The following is a 15,467-nucleotide window of genomic DNA, read 5'->3' as shown; positions in this document are numbered from 1 at the left end:
GGACCTGAGCTTCGTCTGCTGCTTTTAACCCCTGAAATGTCACGGTCAATCTCTGACAGCAACATTTTAATCCCGTAATTGAGGGGTCCTGTTGGGTTGCCAATGCAGCCTGTGGGCCTGTTATGACAGTGTTCCAAGAAATCCAGACCATCGCTGGGCTTAATAGGAGATTGTGATTTTCTGTATATGCACTTACAATATATGATTCAAGTCCCCTGAAAGGGACAAAAAATTTTAATTATTGAAAAAAAAAAATCAAATTGAATCACCCCTTTTTTTTTTCAACCCCCACTAAAAATAAAGAAATAAAGTCTTGTTTTGCATATCAACTCAAACGCTGATTTCTCAATAACAGAGGAGTGTCGGACTGTCCATGTCCAGCTATTCCTTTACATGTCTACGTACGAAAGAGCTATGTGCAAAAATAAATAGTTTGGGGGTGAAACCCTTTTACAGGGATTCCTTGCAACGTTTTCATCTGTGCAGCTGCCAATTGTGACCCTCTGTAGTGCTGTCATCATTGGCAGGTACCACAGCCTGGCAGAGGGAGAGAACCAGCATTGCTATCGTACCTATGGTACCTTCTCTCTCTCTCTCTCTCTATCTATCTATCTATCTATCTATCTATCTATCTATCTATCTATCTATCTATCTATCTATCTATCTATCTATCTATCTATCTATCTATCTATCTATATTAGTACAGACCAGAAGTTTGGACGCACCTTCTCATTTAAAGATTTTTCTGTATTTTAATGACTATGAAAATTGTACATTCACACTGAAGGCATCAAAACTATATATTAACACATGTGGAATTAGATACTTAACAAAAAAAGTGTGAAACAACTGAAAATATGTCTTATATTCTAGGTTCTTCACAGTAGCCACCTTTTGCTTTGATGACTGCTTTGCACACTCTTGGCATTCTCTTGATGAGCTTCAAGAGGTAGTCACCGGAAATGGTCTTCCAACAATCTTGAAGGAGTTCCCAGAGATGCTTGGCACTTGTTGGCCCTTTTGCCTTCACCAGGTCCAGCTCACCCCAAACCATCTCGATTGGGTTCAGGTCTGGTGACTGTGGAGGCCAGGTCATCTGGTGTAGCACCCCATCACTCTCCTTCTTGGTCAAATAGCCCTTACACAGCCTGGAGCTGTGTTTGGGGTTATTGTCCTGTTGAAAAATAAATGATGGTCCAACTAAAAACACAAACCGGATGGAATAGCGTGCCGCTGCAAGATGCTGTGGTAGCCATGCTGGTTCAGTATGCCTTCAATTTTGAATAAATCCCCAACAGTGTCACCAGCAAAGCACCATCACACCTCCTCCTCCTCCATGCTTCACGGTGGGAACCAGGCATGTAGACTCCATCCTTTCACCTTTTCTGCGTCGCACAAAGACACGGTGGTTGGAACCAGAGATCTCAAATTTGGACTCATCAGACCAAAGCACAGATTTCCACTGGTCTAATGTCCATTCCTTGTGTTCTTTAGCCCAAACAAGTCTCTTCTGCTTGTTGCCTGTCCTCAGCAGTGGTTTCCTAGCAGCTATTTTACCATGAAGGCCTGCTGCACAAAGTCTCCTCTTAACAGTTGTTGAAGAGATGTGTCTGCTGCTAGAACTCTGTGTGGCATTGACCTGGTCTCTAATCTGAGCCGCTGTTAACCTGCGATTTCTGAAGCTGGTGACTCTGATAAACTTATCCTCAGAAGCAGAGGTGACTCTTGGTCTTCCTTTCCTGGGGCGGTCCTCATGTGAACCAGTTTCTTTGTAGCGCTTGATGGTTTTTGCAACTGCACTTGGGGACACTTTCAAAGTTTTCCCAATTTTTCGCACTGACTGACCTTCATTTCTTAAAGTAATGGCCACTCCTTTTTCTTTACTTAGCTGCTTTTTCCTTGTCATAATACAAATTTTAACAGTCTATTCAGTAGGACTATCAGCTGTGTATCCACCTGACTTCTGCACAACACAACTGATGGTCCCAACCCCATTTATGAGGCAAGAAATCCCACTTATTAAACCTGACAGAGCACACCTGTGAAGTGAAAACCATTTCCGGTGACTATCACTTGAAGCTCATCAAGAGAATACCAAGAGTGTGCAAAGCAGTCATCAAAGCAAAAGGTGGCTACTTTGAAGAACCTAGAATATAAGACATATTTTCAGTTGTTTCACACTTTTTTGTTAAGTATATAATTCCACATGTGTTAATTCATAGTTTTGATGGCTTCAGTGTGAATGTACAATTTTCATAGTCATGAAAATACAGAAAAATCTTTAAATGAGAAGGTGTGTCCAAACTTTTGGTCTGTACTGTATATCTACCTCTCTCCTCATAATCTAACATTCCTATATAATGACTGGTTCCGTCCTCGTCTGCACACATGTAGTTATGTAGCTGGGTGTGTTCTTTTAATTTGTATGTTTATCACTGTCACTTATGCGCTCCCTCCCAAAAATACTCCACCCAGTATAATTCATTACACTTCATTAATGAAAGGTAAAAATAAAAGCCATCATGATCGCAGCATGAAGAAACCTGAAGAGCCAAGGACACATGACCTGGAGAAATGCCATCTGTGTGGCAGCGGAGAGTTAGAACTGAATCTGCCTCATTTATATGACAGGATTATGAAATATCTGCCCCCTTGTGGTTTATCAAGTATTGCATCTGTGAATTTTAAATCTTTTCCCCTCTTTATCTGTAGTTATGCTCCAACCGTTTGACTATGATCCTAATGAGAAAAGCAAGCATAAGTTCATGGTCCAGTCCATTTATGCGCCGCCAGACACCTCCGACATGGAAGCTGTTGTAAGTATATAGAACATAATAAAAAAATATGACACTGCAAAACCAAGTTCTTTTACATTTCTTTCTAACTAGACAATCAAATGTTCTGTTAATATAACATCTCGCCAGATACCCCTTATTGATAGCTGTATGGCTCAGTATATTTGTATATGGATTTTTTTTTTCTCCAAAATATGATGCCCAAGATAGTAAGTTATCCCCCACAAATAGGTCAGCCCCCTAGCTATCCTAAGGCAAGGGCTAGTGGAACCAGGGAACCAACCTCCGCTGTGCCCCATCTTTACTAGAGCCGAGGTGCACGTTTGACCCCCTACTCCATTCATCATCTATTGGACTGATCAAGCTACCAGATGATTGTACTAGGCTTTCTCCCTCAGTTCCATAGATGATGAATGGAGCAGAGATCAAACGCTCGCATCCGCTTCACTCCAGACATGGCTGTGCAGATCTCAGAATTGCTAAGTGTTTAACCACTTGGGAATAAGTTTTTAACTGGTGGTTTACTTTATTTTATGTTCCATTCATTCTTCCCTTGCTGTAATGGGAAATAGCTCTCCATGCACTAGCTACCTGGTTTAGACAGTAGGTAATCTGAACAATCAAAGCTGCAGTTTAAAGCATGGATGGGAAGAATGAGCAGTAATCTGAGCCTAGGGTGAGACAACAGGTGGATTTTCAGACTTCCACAACAACATAAAGCTGTGGACCTATCCAATCTATATTCAATGGATATATGTTAGATATGCTTTTAAAAAAGCTTTCTTTAATTTTCTAGTGGAAAGAAGCGAAGCCGGATGAATTGATGGATTCAAAACTCCGGTGCCTGTTTGAGCTACCTTCTGAAAATGACAAGCCTGTAAGTAAATCGGCATTTCTTTTACTTCAGTTTGTATCACCAATTTCTAGTGTATTTCTAGGGTTTGGTCTTACATTTCTAGTTTCAGGGACTGAGCCTGCTCATAGGTCGGTTGTTGGCTGTGTTATACAGCCAGCATCTGCCACTAACAATAGCGATTAGTTGTTGCTTTTCAACTATTTAGATGTGCTGTCCGAGATTGACAGCGGCATTTAAGTCACACCTGTTCTAGTGCTCTTAAGGTCCCTCTGCAATGTGATTGTGGGGTGCCAGTGGGTTGCCATAGCTGCCAGGGTCCTTCTGAAAGCTCCCCATCGCTGGATTGTTTTATGAAAGTTTGAATCGCCCCCTTTTTCCCATTAAAAAATAAATAATAAAAAGTACATTTGGTATCGACGTTCCTGCAGAAGTCCAAATGATTAAATGTAGAAATACTCTGCTCAAAAAAATAAAGGGAACACTCAAATAACACATCCTAGATCTGAATGAATGAAATATTCTCATTGAATATTTTGAACAGAACAAAGTTGAATGTGCTGATGACAAAATCACACAAAAATCTTCAATGGAAATCAAATTGATTAACCAATGGAGGCCTGGATTTGGAGTCACCCCAAAATTAAAGTGGAAACACACACTACAGGCTGATCCAACTTTGATGTAATGTCCTTAAAACAAGTCAAAATGAGGCTCAGTATTGTGTGTGGCCTCCACGTGCCTGTATGACCTCCCTACAACGCCTGGGCATGCTCCCAATGAGGTTGTGGATGGTCTCCGGTGGGATCTCCTCCCAGACCTGGACTAAAGCAAGTCTGTGGTGCAACGTGACGTTGGTGGATGGAGCGAGACATGATGTCCCAGATGTGCTCAATCGGATTCAGGTCTGGGGAGCGGGCGGGCCAGTCCATAGCTTCAATGCCTTCATCTTGCAGGAACTGCTGACCCACTCCAGCCACATGAGGTCTGGCATTGTCCTGCATTAGGAGGAACCCAGGGCCAACCGCACCAGCATATGGTCTCACAAGGGGTCTGAGGATATCGCCTCGGTACCTAATGGAAGTCAGGCTACCTCTGGCGAGCACATGGAGGGCTGTGCGGCCCTCCAAAGAAATGCCACCCCACACCATTACTGACCCACTACCAAACCAGTCATGCTGAACGATGTTGCAGGCAGCAGATCGCTCTCCACGGCGTCTCCAGACTGTCACATCTGTCACATGTGCTCAGTGTGAACCTGCTTTCATCTGTGAAGAGCACAGGGTACCAGTGGCGACTTTGCCAATCCTGGTGTTCTGTGGCAAATGCCAAGCGTCCTGCACGGTGTTGGGCTGTGAGCACAACCTCCATCTGTGGACGTCGGGCCTTCATACCACCCTCATGGAGTCGGTTTCTAACCGTTTGTGCAGACACATGCACATTTGTGGCCTGCTGGAAGTCATTTTGTAGGGCTCTGGCAGTGCTCCTGTTCCTCCTTGCTCAAAGGCGGAGGTAGCGGTCCTGCTGCTGGGTTGTTGCCCTCCTACGGCCCCCTCCGCGTCTCCTGGTGTACTGGCTTGTCTCCTGGTAGCGCCTCCAGCCTCTGGACACTACGCTGACAGACACAGCAAACCTTTTTGCCACAGCTCGCATTGATGTGTCATCCTGGATGAGCTGCACTACCTGAGCAACTTCTGTGGGTTGTAGAGTCCGTCTCATGCTACCACAACCAACATTCAAAAGTGACCAAAACATCAGCCAGAAAGCATTGGTACTGAGATGTGGTCCCCACCTGCAGAACCACTCCTTTATTGAGGGTGTCTTGATAATTGCCAATAATTTCCATCTATTGTCTATTCCATTTGCACAACAGCATGTGAAATTGATTGTCAATCAGTGTTGCTTCCTAAGTGGACAGTTTGATTTCACAGAAGTTTGATTTACTTGGAGTTATATTCTGTTGTTTAAGTATTCCCTTTATTTATTTATTTTTTTTTTTTTGAGCAGTGTATTTAACACTTTTAATTATTCTGGTTAGGCAGCAGTACTTAATGTACTAAGCAGCAGTACTCAATGTCAGGCAGCAGCTGCAAAATCAAACAACATTTTAGAGAGTATAAAAAGAGAGAAAATCCTACGATCCCATTGTATTACCCCCTCTATAAATCACTTGTAAGGCCACATCTAGAATATGTGATCCAGTTTAGGGCACCACATTTTAAAAAGGATATTGGGAAGTCAATCAGTTCAAAGGCTGTAACTAGATTGGGATATAAGGTCTCTTCTGTGATGAGAGGTTGGGTATGCTTGGCTTAAGGCCCCGTCACACATAACGAGATCGCTAGCGAGATCGCTGATGAGTCACGGTTTGGTGACGCAATAGCGATCTCGCTAGCGATCTCGTTATGTCTGACAGGTAGCAACGATCAGGCCCCTGCTGTGAGATCGCTGATCGTTACAAAGCTTCCTGGACCATTCCTGGGTCGTTGCGCTCCCGCTGGGATGCACACTGCCCAGCGGGAGCGCAACGACCCAGGAATAGTCCAGGAAGCTTTGTAACGATCAGCGATCTCACAGCAGGGGCCTGATCGATGCTACCTGTCAGACATAACGAGATCGCTAGCGAGATCGCTATTGCGTCACGAAAACGTGACTCATCAGCGATCTCGCTAGCGATCTCGTTATGTGTGACGGGGCCTTTAGAATTAAAACCGCCTCCGAGAACTCATTGATATGTACAAATACATGTGTGTCCAATACAAAGGACCCCAGGGGACAGCTATTGTGTGGAGGAAAAGAGATTCCAGCAGCTAATTAGGGCAGGGTTCTTTACAGTTAAAGCATTCCGCCATAGTCTGATTATATCGCAAGTGGGTAGTAATGATAGATGTTATAAGAGCATTTAAAAAAGGTCTGGATGCTTTTCTCACAACAAATGGCATTGCTGGTCATTAATAGTCTAGTGATGGAGAATGTAGAACTTTTTGCAATGTAACGAACTAGAGAAAAATTAGAAACTCCAGAATTGATGCTATTTGGTCGCGACACCGCTTCCAAAAAATGCAATAAAAAGCAATCAAAACTTGGCACATACCCCAAAATAGTATCAATAAAAACTATAATTTGGTATTGCTGTAATCCTACAAACCTGGAGAATCATGTTGCCAGGTAATTTTTACTGGTGATTGAATGCCGCAGAAACAGAACCCAAGAAACTATGGCAGTATTTATTTTTTCACCATTATTCAGTTCATTATATGGTGAAGTGAATGGTGTCACTCAAAGCTACACCTCATTCACGCCCCTCCCCTTGAAAAAAATAAAAAAAAAACAGCCCACAGACAGGAAGGTAGTTACAAAATAGAAAAAATGATGACACTCGGAAGAAGGGGAGGAAAAAACAAAATCGCAAAAATAAAAATTGGCTCTGCAGGAAGGGTTTAAATTTTCTTATTTTTCTGTTGGGTTTCAGCATGATGGTGAACCAAACAAGGTCCTCTCTAGCAGTGTAACAAAAACAGAATCCAGCTCTATGTTCAAATCCATAAGTTCCAGTCTGGACGACCCCGAGCATAAGAAGTTGTCAGAAGATAATAAGCGGCTGCAGACAGAAGTCCAGAGACTACGGGAGGACATCAAGATGAAGGTACTGACCTAAAACCAATCACTTTCCCTGCAGCACTTTTATGTGGCGTTATCCGAGGGTGCATTCCTATTTGCCAGTGTCCCATTGATAGCACCTAACTTCAGCCATTCAGCTTTGTCGTAGGAACATGTGTGAATCCAAATCGCCAACCACAACACTGTTCACACCTCAGTCTAGTGATCATTCAGATTGTCCACCATTCAAATAAAAGGGGAAGTAAAGGGCTTTTCCAATCAAAGACATGGGTGGCATATCGCAAAGTTATGCCCCTGATGTTCAAAATTCAAGGGTCTGCTAGAAGGAAGTTGCAGTGTTGCTAAGAGAGTCTTCTGACTATACTGACGTATAGAGGTTTTGCAGAGCACCCCTTTCAAAATGTTTCACCTTCCAACCACTTTGAAAAAAAAAAAGACCGTTGCTTTATCTAACATGGCAATGTGTTACTTTTTTTTTTTTTTTTCCCCTTGAGACTTGACACAAGCCACATTAGTTTGGCAGCCCAACTCCAATGGGGAGTGTGGATTGAGGCAATGTCGAAACCACTGTCTCCTCCAAAAACCTAAAAAGCTGTAATGCTATAGCCAAGAATTTTACACTATAATTGAGCCTCACTTTTTGTCTGCATTTATCTTACACCAAGGCTTTAAGTGGTTTCTCCCTCCCCCGGGCAAACTCCAGTGTTCAGCAGCTTTCTGAATACTGTATGTAATACACACATTCTTGGGCTGCATGCACACAGTGCTTTTTTCATGCATTTCCGCTGCGGAAACGCATCAAAAACGCATGGTAATCCGCACCCCATGGTCCCCAATGGCATTCCGCAATGTCAATGCACATGCTGTGGATTTTTCCACAGCGTTTCTGAAGCGCTCATAAATCCGCAGCATGTTCATTAATTTTGCGGAAGCGCCGCCATGGACTTGCATTGAGACGCATAGAATCCGTGTCTGTACATTTGTACATGCGTATTATATGCGTTTCAATGTGCGGATGGTACCCAGTTCTGGAGGAGAGGAGACTCTCATCCAGACCTGGGTACCATTGTACCTGTAAAAAAAAGAATAAAATAAAAAATAAAGTTTATATTCACCTGTCCGGCGGCTCCTGCAGCGCTTCTCCTTCCAGGACCTGAGATGACGTCTCGGTCATATGACCGTTGGCTGTCTCGCGAGATGCCGGCAACCCGGAAGGAACCAGGAAGGAGCGCGACAGCACACGCGGCGGGGGATTGGGGGGTAAGTATAGCTTTTATTTTTTTTATTTTTACGGTCACACTGTATAAATCCATGCCTTTTGCATGGATTTATATAGTGTGATCTAGTTGTCAAGCACTTTCCAAGTGATGCTATCGCCTGGAAAGTGCTTGTCAGTCCGCATGCGGAAACACATGCGTTAACGCATGTGGATACGCATGTGAATCCGCATGTATTCCTCATGTATTCTGCAGGAAAAACGCATGCACAATCTGCATGCGTTTTTTCTGCCAGGGAGATGCAGAAATTTTCTGCTTCATTTCTGCATCGTGGGCACATAGCCTTAGGATTTGGCTCTGCTAGCCAGTTCGAGTGGTCATCATGTGACTCTAAGTATGCAGCTTGCTTCCTTGTAATCATGCTCCGACTAGCTTCTCTCAATAAAAGTGGATGAGATTCTAATCGGTGCATGACTACAAATACTCTTAAGTTGGTTTAGGCAGAGCTGAATCCTGACTGTGTGTTCGTTACACACTCTTAGCAGTGCAGGTTGCACTGCTGCCGAAAGTTTGCTTTGGAGTGGACAACCCCTTTAATCTCTTTACGATCTATTATGTATTGGTATGTCATAGATCGCCTCCCTTTGATGGTGGGCTCTGGCGTTGAGCCCCCATCTTTTCAGGCACATGTCAGCTGATCTGGTCAGCTATTATGAGCTTCTAACAGACGCGGGTGGAATCGCAATTCACCCACGGCTGTTAACAGTTAAATGCTTCTGTCAGTCTCTGAAAGTGACATTTAATATGATTGCTTCGGAAGCGCATCCAAAATCCCAAACCACGCCCTTAGGCGCCCCTGTCACACGATCGCGGGGCGCCAATGTGTTGACATGACAACCGGGAGTCTGCAGGAGACCCCCCACCCCCCCATTGCTTGCCATTGCAGATCTGCTATGAGCGCTGCCCCGTAGCGCTGGCGTTCATAGCAGATGATCATTTTTGCTACACATAGCAGGGCTGAAGCTCCGTTATATGTCGCACAAGCGATCAGAAGATCGCAGCTTCAAGTCTCCTAAAAGGACTATTGAAGCAAGTAAAAAAAAAAATGTTTTAAAATATATATTTTTTATAAGAAATCTAAAAGTTCAAATCACCCCTCTTTTTGCCCCATTAAAAAAAAAAATACACATTTTGTTTCACTGCGTTCAGAAATACCCGATCTATCAAAATATAAAAATAATTAATCCGATTGGTAAACGGCATAATGACAAAAAAAATTGAAATGCCAGAATTAAGTTTTTTTGGTTGCAACATTGCAATAACAGGTATTCAAAACATTGTATTTACTCCCAAATGGTATCAATAAAAACGTCAAGTCGGTGCGCAAAAAATAAGCCCTCATCCATCCCCAGATACTGTAAAATGGAGACGATATGGGTCTCTGAAATTGGCGCGATATTTTTTTATTTATTTTTTACAAACTTTGGATTTTTTTTTCACCACTTAAATAAAAAAAGAACCTATACATGTTTGGTATCTTAGAGCTCTTAATGACCTGGAGAATCATAATGGCAGGTTTTCAGTTTAAGTCCTCACATGACAGTATTGACGGACAATAAAAAAGTTATGGCTCTGGGAAGAAGGGGAGCAAAAAATGAAATTCCCAAGGACGTGAAGGGGTTAATATAAAAATTTGTATTGTTTACTTAGTTTTCAAACCACCTCCACAACCCCCCCCCGCCCCCCTCCCCCAAAAAAATATAAGGGAAAAAAGCAAAACGTACACTCCAATATAGATGTGTGTAATATATAGATATATGTGTATATAATATGGATATACCGGATTTTTTGGACTATATGACGCACCTAGGTTTTAGTGGAGGAAAAAATATATATATATATATATATATATATATATATATATATATATATATATATATATATATATATATAAATATAAAATTAAGCAAAAAATATGATCATGGCGCACTGTTATTGGGGGGGATCTGCTGCTCACACTGTTACAGGGGTAATGTCCCCCCAATTCTGTACTAATATCCCCCATCCCGGTATATATGATCCCCCATAATAGTATATATGGCCCCCAATCCAGGTATACATGGCATTCCCTTCCTTGTAAACATGGCCTCCATCCCCATCCCTTTCCTTGTAAACATGGCCCCCATCCCCATCCTGGTATACATGGCCTCCATCCCCATGCCCATCCCCATCCGGGTATACATGGCCTCCATCCCCATGCCCATCCGGGTATACATGGCCTCCATCCCCATGCCCATCCGGGTATACATGGCCTCCACCCCCATGCCCATCACGCCGCGCACATAAAAAAAAAAAAAAAAAAAAATACTCTCCTTCCATCCGCTACCTCTCAACGCTGTGTCCTGTTCTGATGCCAGCAGCTGATCTCAGCGTATAAGCAGCACATGTCGTCATTGCCATGCGCCCACACACACGAAGGTCATCTGCCGGGAATATTCACTTCTCTCTACGCCCGGGACTATGGGTGTGTGGAGCAGTGAATATTCATTCTCTTTTACTAACAGGCACACTGTTAGCCGCAGCCGCCGGCTCCTAAAGTGGCTGGGCGATCATGTGTTCCTGCTATTAAAGACAATGAATATTCACTGCTCCACATGCCCATAGTCCCTCCCACCTCTCGGCACCGGCTTCAGGGCATAGAGGTGGGAGGGACTATTGGCGTGGGGAGCAGTGAATATTCTTTTTTTTTTTTTTTTTATTTAACAGTGGGCATAGTGTTTGCTGCAGCAATCGGCTTGTACTTCCTGTGACTCGCTACTTGCCTCTGACGCTCCCAAAATTTTGGAGGAAAAAAGTGCGTCTTGTCTGAAAAATACGGTATCCTCCGCTATGTCCTCTCAATAACAATTTTTTTTATTGTGCTGCAATTCCATTTATCACCACTTGGCTGTGCACTAACACAAGTCTTTATTTTAACAGGAGGAAGATGGGTTGAGAATGCGAAAAGTTCAAGCTTCCAGTAACCCTGTCTCTTCATCCTCTAGCCTTGTAAAAGATGAAGGCTTAAATCCTCGGATACTCGCCCTGGCAGTCTTGGTTTTCATTATCGGTGTAATCATAGGGAAAGTGGCCTTGTAGATGACGCATGCTTTAAAGGAAATGAGAGAGAAAGAGAGAAAAAAAAAACAAATTTACAAAATCATACTGTCGATGGTTTAGCCATATCAAAAAAATCAAATTTATTCATAACGAGAGTGAGAAAAAGGAAAAAAAATGTACATTTCACAGGTCCTGCCTTTAAGTTCCTCCCCACCTCTCCTCCCCTGCTCAGTTCTAACATTTTTGCTTCTAGGATCAGATAAATTGTACAGAATGATTCACTAGCAAAGATCATTGTTGATTAAATAACCTAAAGTCACCTAATTCTTTAACGTCGTTCTGTAAAATGTCGTTTTAAAGACAAAAAAAGCAAACAGCGGAAAAAAAAACACATTTTTAAACCTCTGGATAAGTGTTTCTGATTTATCTCAGTCAAATGTCATCAAATTAGGTCCAGTTGCACCATCATTGATTCCAAGGGAGGGGGAGGGGAAGTGGTATATGTATATTTTTTTTTTGCCCTCCTGCCTATGTATACATATATAAATATATATAAATATAATAGTCATACTTGCTGCTCATGAAGGATTACGTCCATTTTTAAGTGTAGAAATCTCCCGTGCTGCGTCCTGCAGCCTACCTGGATTTGCACAAAGTCAGTAGCCAGTTTGAAGTTTGGGGCGGGCAGCCATATGGGGGGTGGGTGTTTTCGGTTAACCCAATTTCCAAAGCTGTGCAGTACAGAGATATTTTTTCTTTTCGCAATGGTTATAGGACGCGGTCTATATGTACAGAAGTGTCAGGTATTGGCTTGTATTAACAGGGATGGGGTGCTCTGGCATAGCATTGAATATTGGGGTGCTTGGGAGTAGTTATTTGGAATAGGGACCAAAAAGGAGACCATCATATAGTATTTTATACAGGGTAGGGTAAGGAGTCGGCTCTACCCTGCCCCATAATAAAGCCATTTTACAGTGTTTATCCCGCGTCGCAATCCTTTACCTTCTACCCATTGTTTAGGTGATCTGTCGATGTGGATGCAGACATGTTTATGTTGTGCGTACATAAAACCCGCACATGTCTCAGTATATAGTTTGGCGTTCATTGTCTCGATCTATGGGGGTCTTTTCTTTTCTTTTTTTCTTTTTTTTGTGTGTTCTGTGTGGTCAAACAAAAAAATGTTTTGTATGAACATCTTAATACATGGGGTCTTGTTGAAAATTTAGCGCCCTCCGGCCCTTCCTTGCGGTTTAGTTATAAAATCTGGGGGGGGGGAGGGGAAGAAATTTAACCCATCAGGTGTCCCTGCTGTAAATTAAATCTTTCAAAAAGATCTGTCTGTGGTTTATTTTTATGTTGTGTAAACTTTTTGTTTTGAGCATTTTGCATCTCAATTTGTTTGTAGATTGAAATTGTGCCACCCTTGCTCAGTGGTTCTGTCTGCTATTGCATTTTGCCTTTATTCTGGATATATATATGTCTGAGCTTCAATACCAGACGTAGCCCAAGTACTAGAGTGGCGATGTTTTTGAATAAAATGCAGATCTGTTTTCTAATCTCATACAACCCCTTTACGTTTTTTTCCCCATCCCTCTAGCAGCCCAGACTAAGGCCTCATTCACATTCGTTTTTATTTACGAAACAAAACAGACCATTTAATAGTAATGAAAAAAATTTGACAGCACTCGGATGGATCCATTGATTTGCTTTGGATACTTTGATACATGATTTGAATCAAAAAACAGACATCCATTTTTGTTTTCTTGTGCACATATTCTATAATGTTCTATCTGTGGAAAACGGACGAAACACTTACAAGAAAAACAAATGTCTGAAAGAGGCCTAACTGTTGAGGATACACAATGCCCAGTTTTTGATAGCCACAAAAGCTCCCTCCCCACCCTGACCTGGTTACTCAGGCCCACAGTAATTGGTGCCCACAATTAGGGCAGTACTTTCCCCTGAGACACTTGCAATAAGCTTGGCTGGAATCTCGCATACAATTTTTCAGTCATTCTCAGAAATGGTTTCAAAAGGCATGGGAGAGATAAAGGAAGTAGGGTTGAGCAAAAAAAATTGGCACTGCCTTTGTCCAGCATCCAGTTCGGTTCTCCTGGGCTGTCTTCACCTTTGAGTCTAGTCTCCTGGGTGCCCCTTGCACTTGTGTCAAGATTTTGTGTGAGGACTAGTGACTAGGCCTCAAGTAATGTCGCCGGGCCTAATAAACGCAAGAGGCACCCAGAATGCCGGGCCCAAGGTGTTGGCTGAAGATGGTCCGACTGCCCTGTATGGCCCAGCTGGATGTTGGACTAGAGCAGCCCAAATCTTTTTGCTCCACTGTAAAAGCCAGGACTTTTTTTTTCTTCTTTCCTTTCAGTGCTGGATCCATTTCTCAGTAATTTAGTTGCTATGTGACAATATCCTGCAGTGTTTTACATAGCAGCTAGTCTGATCACTGTTCACATCTCAGAGCTGCCTCGGCACTGAGCATAGAACGAGAAAGGTTTGGTGTTAGCCATAGCATTGCCCGTCCCAAATAAAGGTTTGGTTCTGACCCTATTTTTCTAGTTTTTAAAGGGGTTTTCCCTAAAAAAAAAATAAAAATTCATTTTAATCATTAGATCTTGAAATAATAACTTCCACAATTGGATGTGTTTAAATAAAATGTTCCTGTGCTGAGATAATCTTATAAATGTGCCCCTGCTGTGTACTGTGTAATGGCTGTGTCTGAACATACAGGGACATGGTCTGATCATACCACATCTCCTGGGCAGGGGAGGAAGGAAAAGAGTATACAGATATTACAGAATAGGATTGCAGCTGATAATTTCTTTGAAGTAAAACATTGTTTAAAAATAATCTTCTGTGACCCCGTGCTGTCCTGTCTGTATACTCCTTTGCTTCCTCCTCTGCCCAGGAGATGTGGTATCATCAGACCATGTTCCTGTACGGTCAGACACAACCATTACACAGTACACAGCAGGGGCACATTTATAAGATTATCTCAGCACAGGAACATTTTATTTAAACACATCCAATTGTGGAAATTAATATTATTCCAAGATCCATTGACTAAAATGTACATTTGTTCGTGGGAAAACCCCTTTAGGCTGTGTTCACACGATGCGTATTTCATGCGTTTCCGCGGCGTTTTTGCAGTTGCGTAAACGCCGCGGAAACGCATGAAAAACGCATGGTAGAAGGGCAGCAATGTTCCCCAATGGAAATCCGCATGTGCTGTGCCCATGATGCGGATTTTTCCGCAGCGTTAACGCTGCGGTCAAAAATCCGCAGCATGTCAATTAATTTTGCGGAAACGCGGCGATTTCGCCGCCATTGACTTGCATTAGAACGCGCCAATTCCGCAAGACAGCATTTGTACTTGCGTAATTGGTGCGTTCTAATGTGCGGATGGTACCCGGGTGTGGAGGAGAGGAGAGTCTCATCCACACCCAGGTACCATTAAAAAAGCTGTAAAAAGAAGAATAAAATAAAAAATAAATGTATTCTTACCTTCTGTCGGCCCGCACAGCGCTCCCGCTTGGTTCCCGGCACTTGCAGTGAGTTGTAGGACCTGCGGTGACGTCAGAGTCATGTGACGGGTCACGTGACGCTGACGTCGGCAGGTCTTTCAATTCAAAGTTGCCGGCAGCCGGGAGAACGGAGTGAGCAGGACAGCGCGGGCCATCAGAGGTAAGTATATACACTCTCTCGGTTCACACTGTATAAATCCATGCTGTTTGCATGGATTTATATAGTGTGACCTAGTTATCAAGCACTTTCCAGGTGATGCTAAAATCGCCTGGAAAGCGCTTGTCAATCTGCATGCGGAAACGCATGTGAATCTGCATGTGGATCCGCATGTATTCTGCAGGAAAAACG

The 15,467-nt window shown here is 42.9% G+C and overlaps 1 protein-coding gene across 1 annotated transcript in view; it reads left to right on the top strand.

Moving 5' to 3' along the window:
• The window catches only part of VAPB (VAMP associated protein B and C), a 41,683-nt gene extending 28,765 nt beyond the window's left edge, over window positions 1-12,918 (top strand). The window contains exons 3-6 of the mRNA XM_073683055.1: window positions 2,713-2,816; window positions 3,592-3,672; window positions 7,121-7,294; window positions 11,466-12,918. Coding sequence (XP_073539156.1) covers window positions 2,713-2,816; window positions 3,592-3,672; window positions 7,121-7,294; window positions 11,466-11,624 — 518 coding nt within the window. The 3' untranslated portion in view covers window positions 11,625-12,918. The remainder of the gene's footprint in view (window positions 1-2,712; window positions 2,817-3,591; window positions 3,673-7,120; window positions 7,295-11,465) is intronic.
• Window positions 12,919-15,467: the final 2,549 nt, after the last annotated feature.

This window comes from Phyllobates terribilis, unplaced genomic scaffold (assembly GCF_046119375.1).
Source record: "Phyllobates terribilis strain yellow unplaced genomic scaffold, ASM4611937v1 Scaffold_5__5_contigs__length_657084704, whole genome shotgun sequence".
NCBI classification, from domain to species: Eukaryota; Metazoa; Chordata; class Amphibia; order Anura; family Dendrobatidae; genus Phyllobates; species Phyllobates terribilis.
The sequence above is the reverse complement of the archived record's forward strand: the minus strand, read 5'-3'. Positions and strand labels throughout refer to the sequence as shown.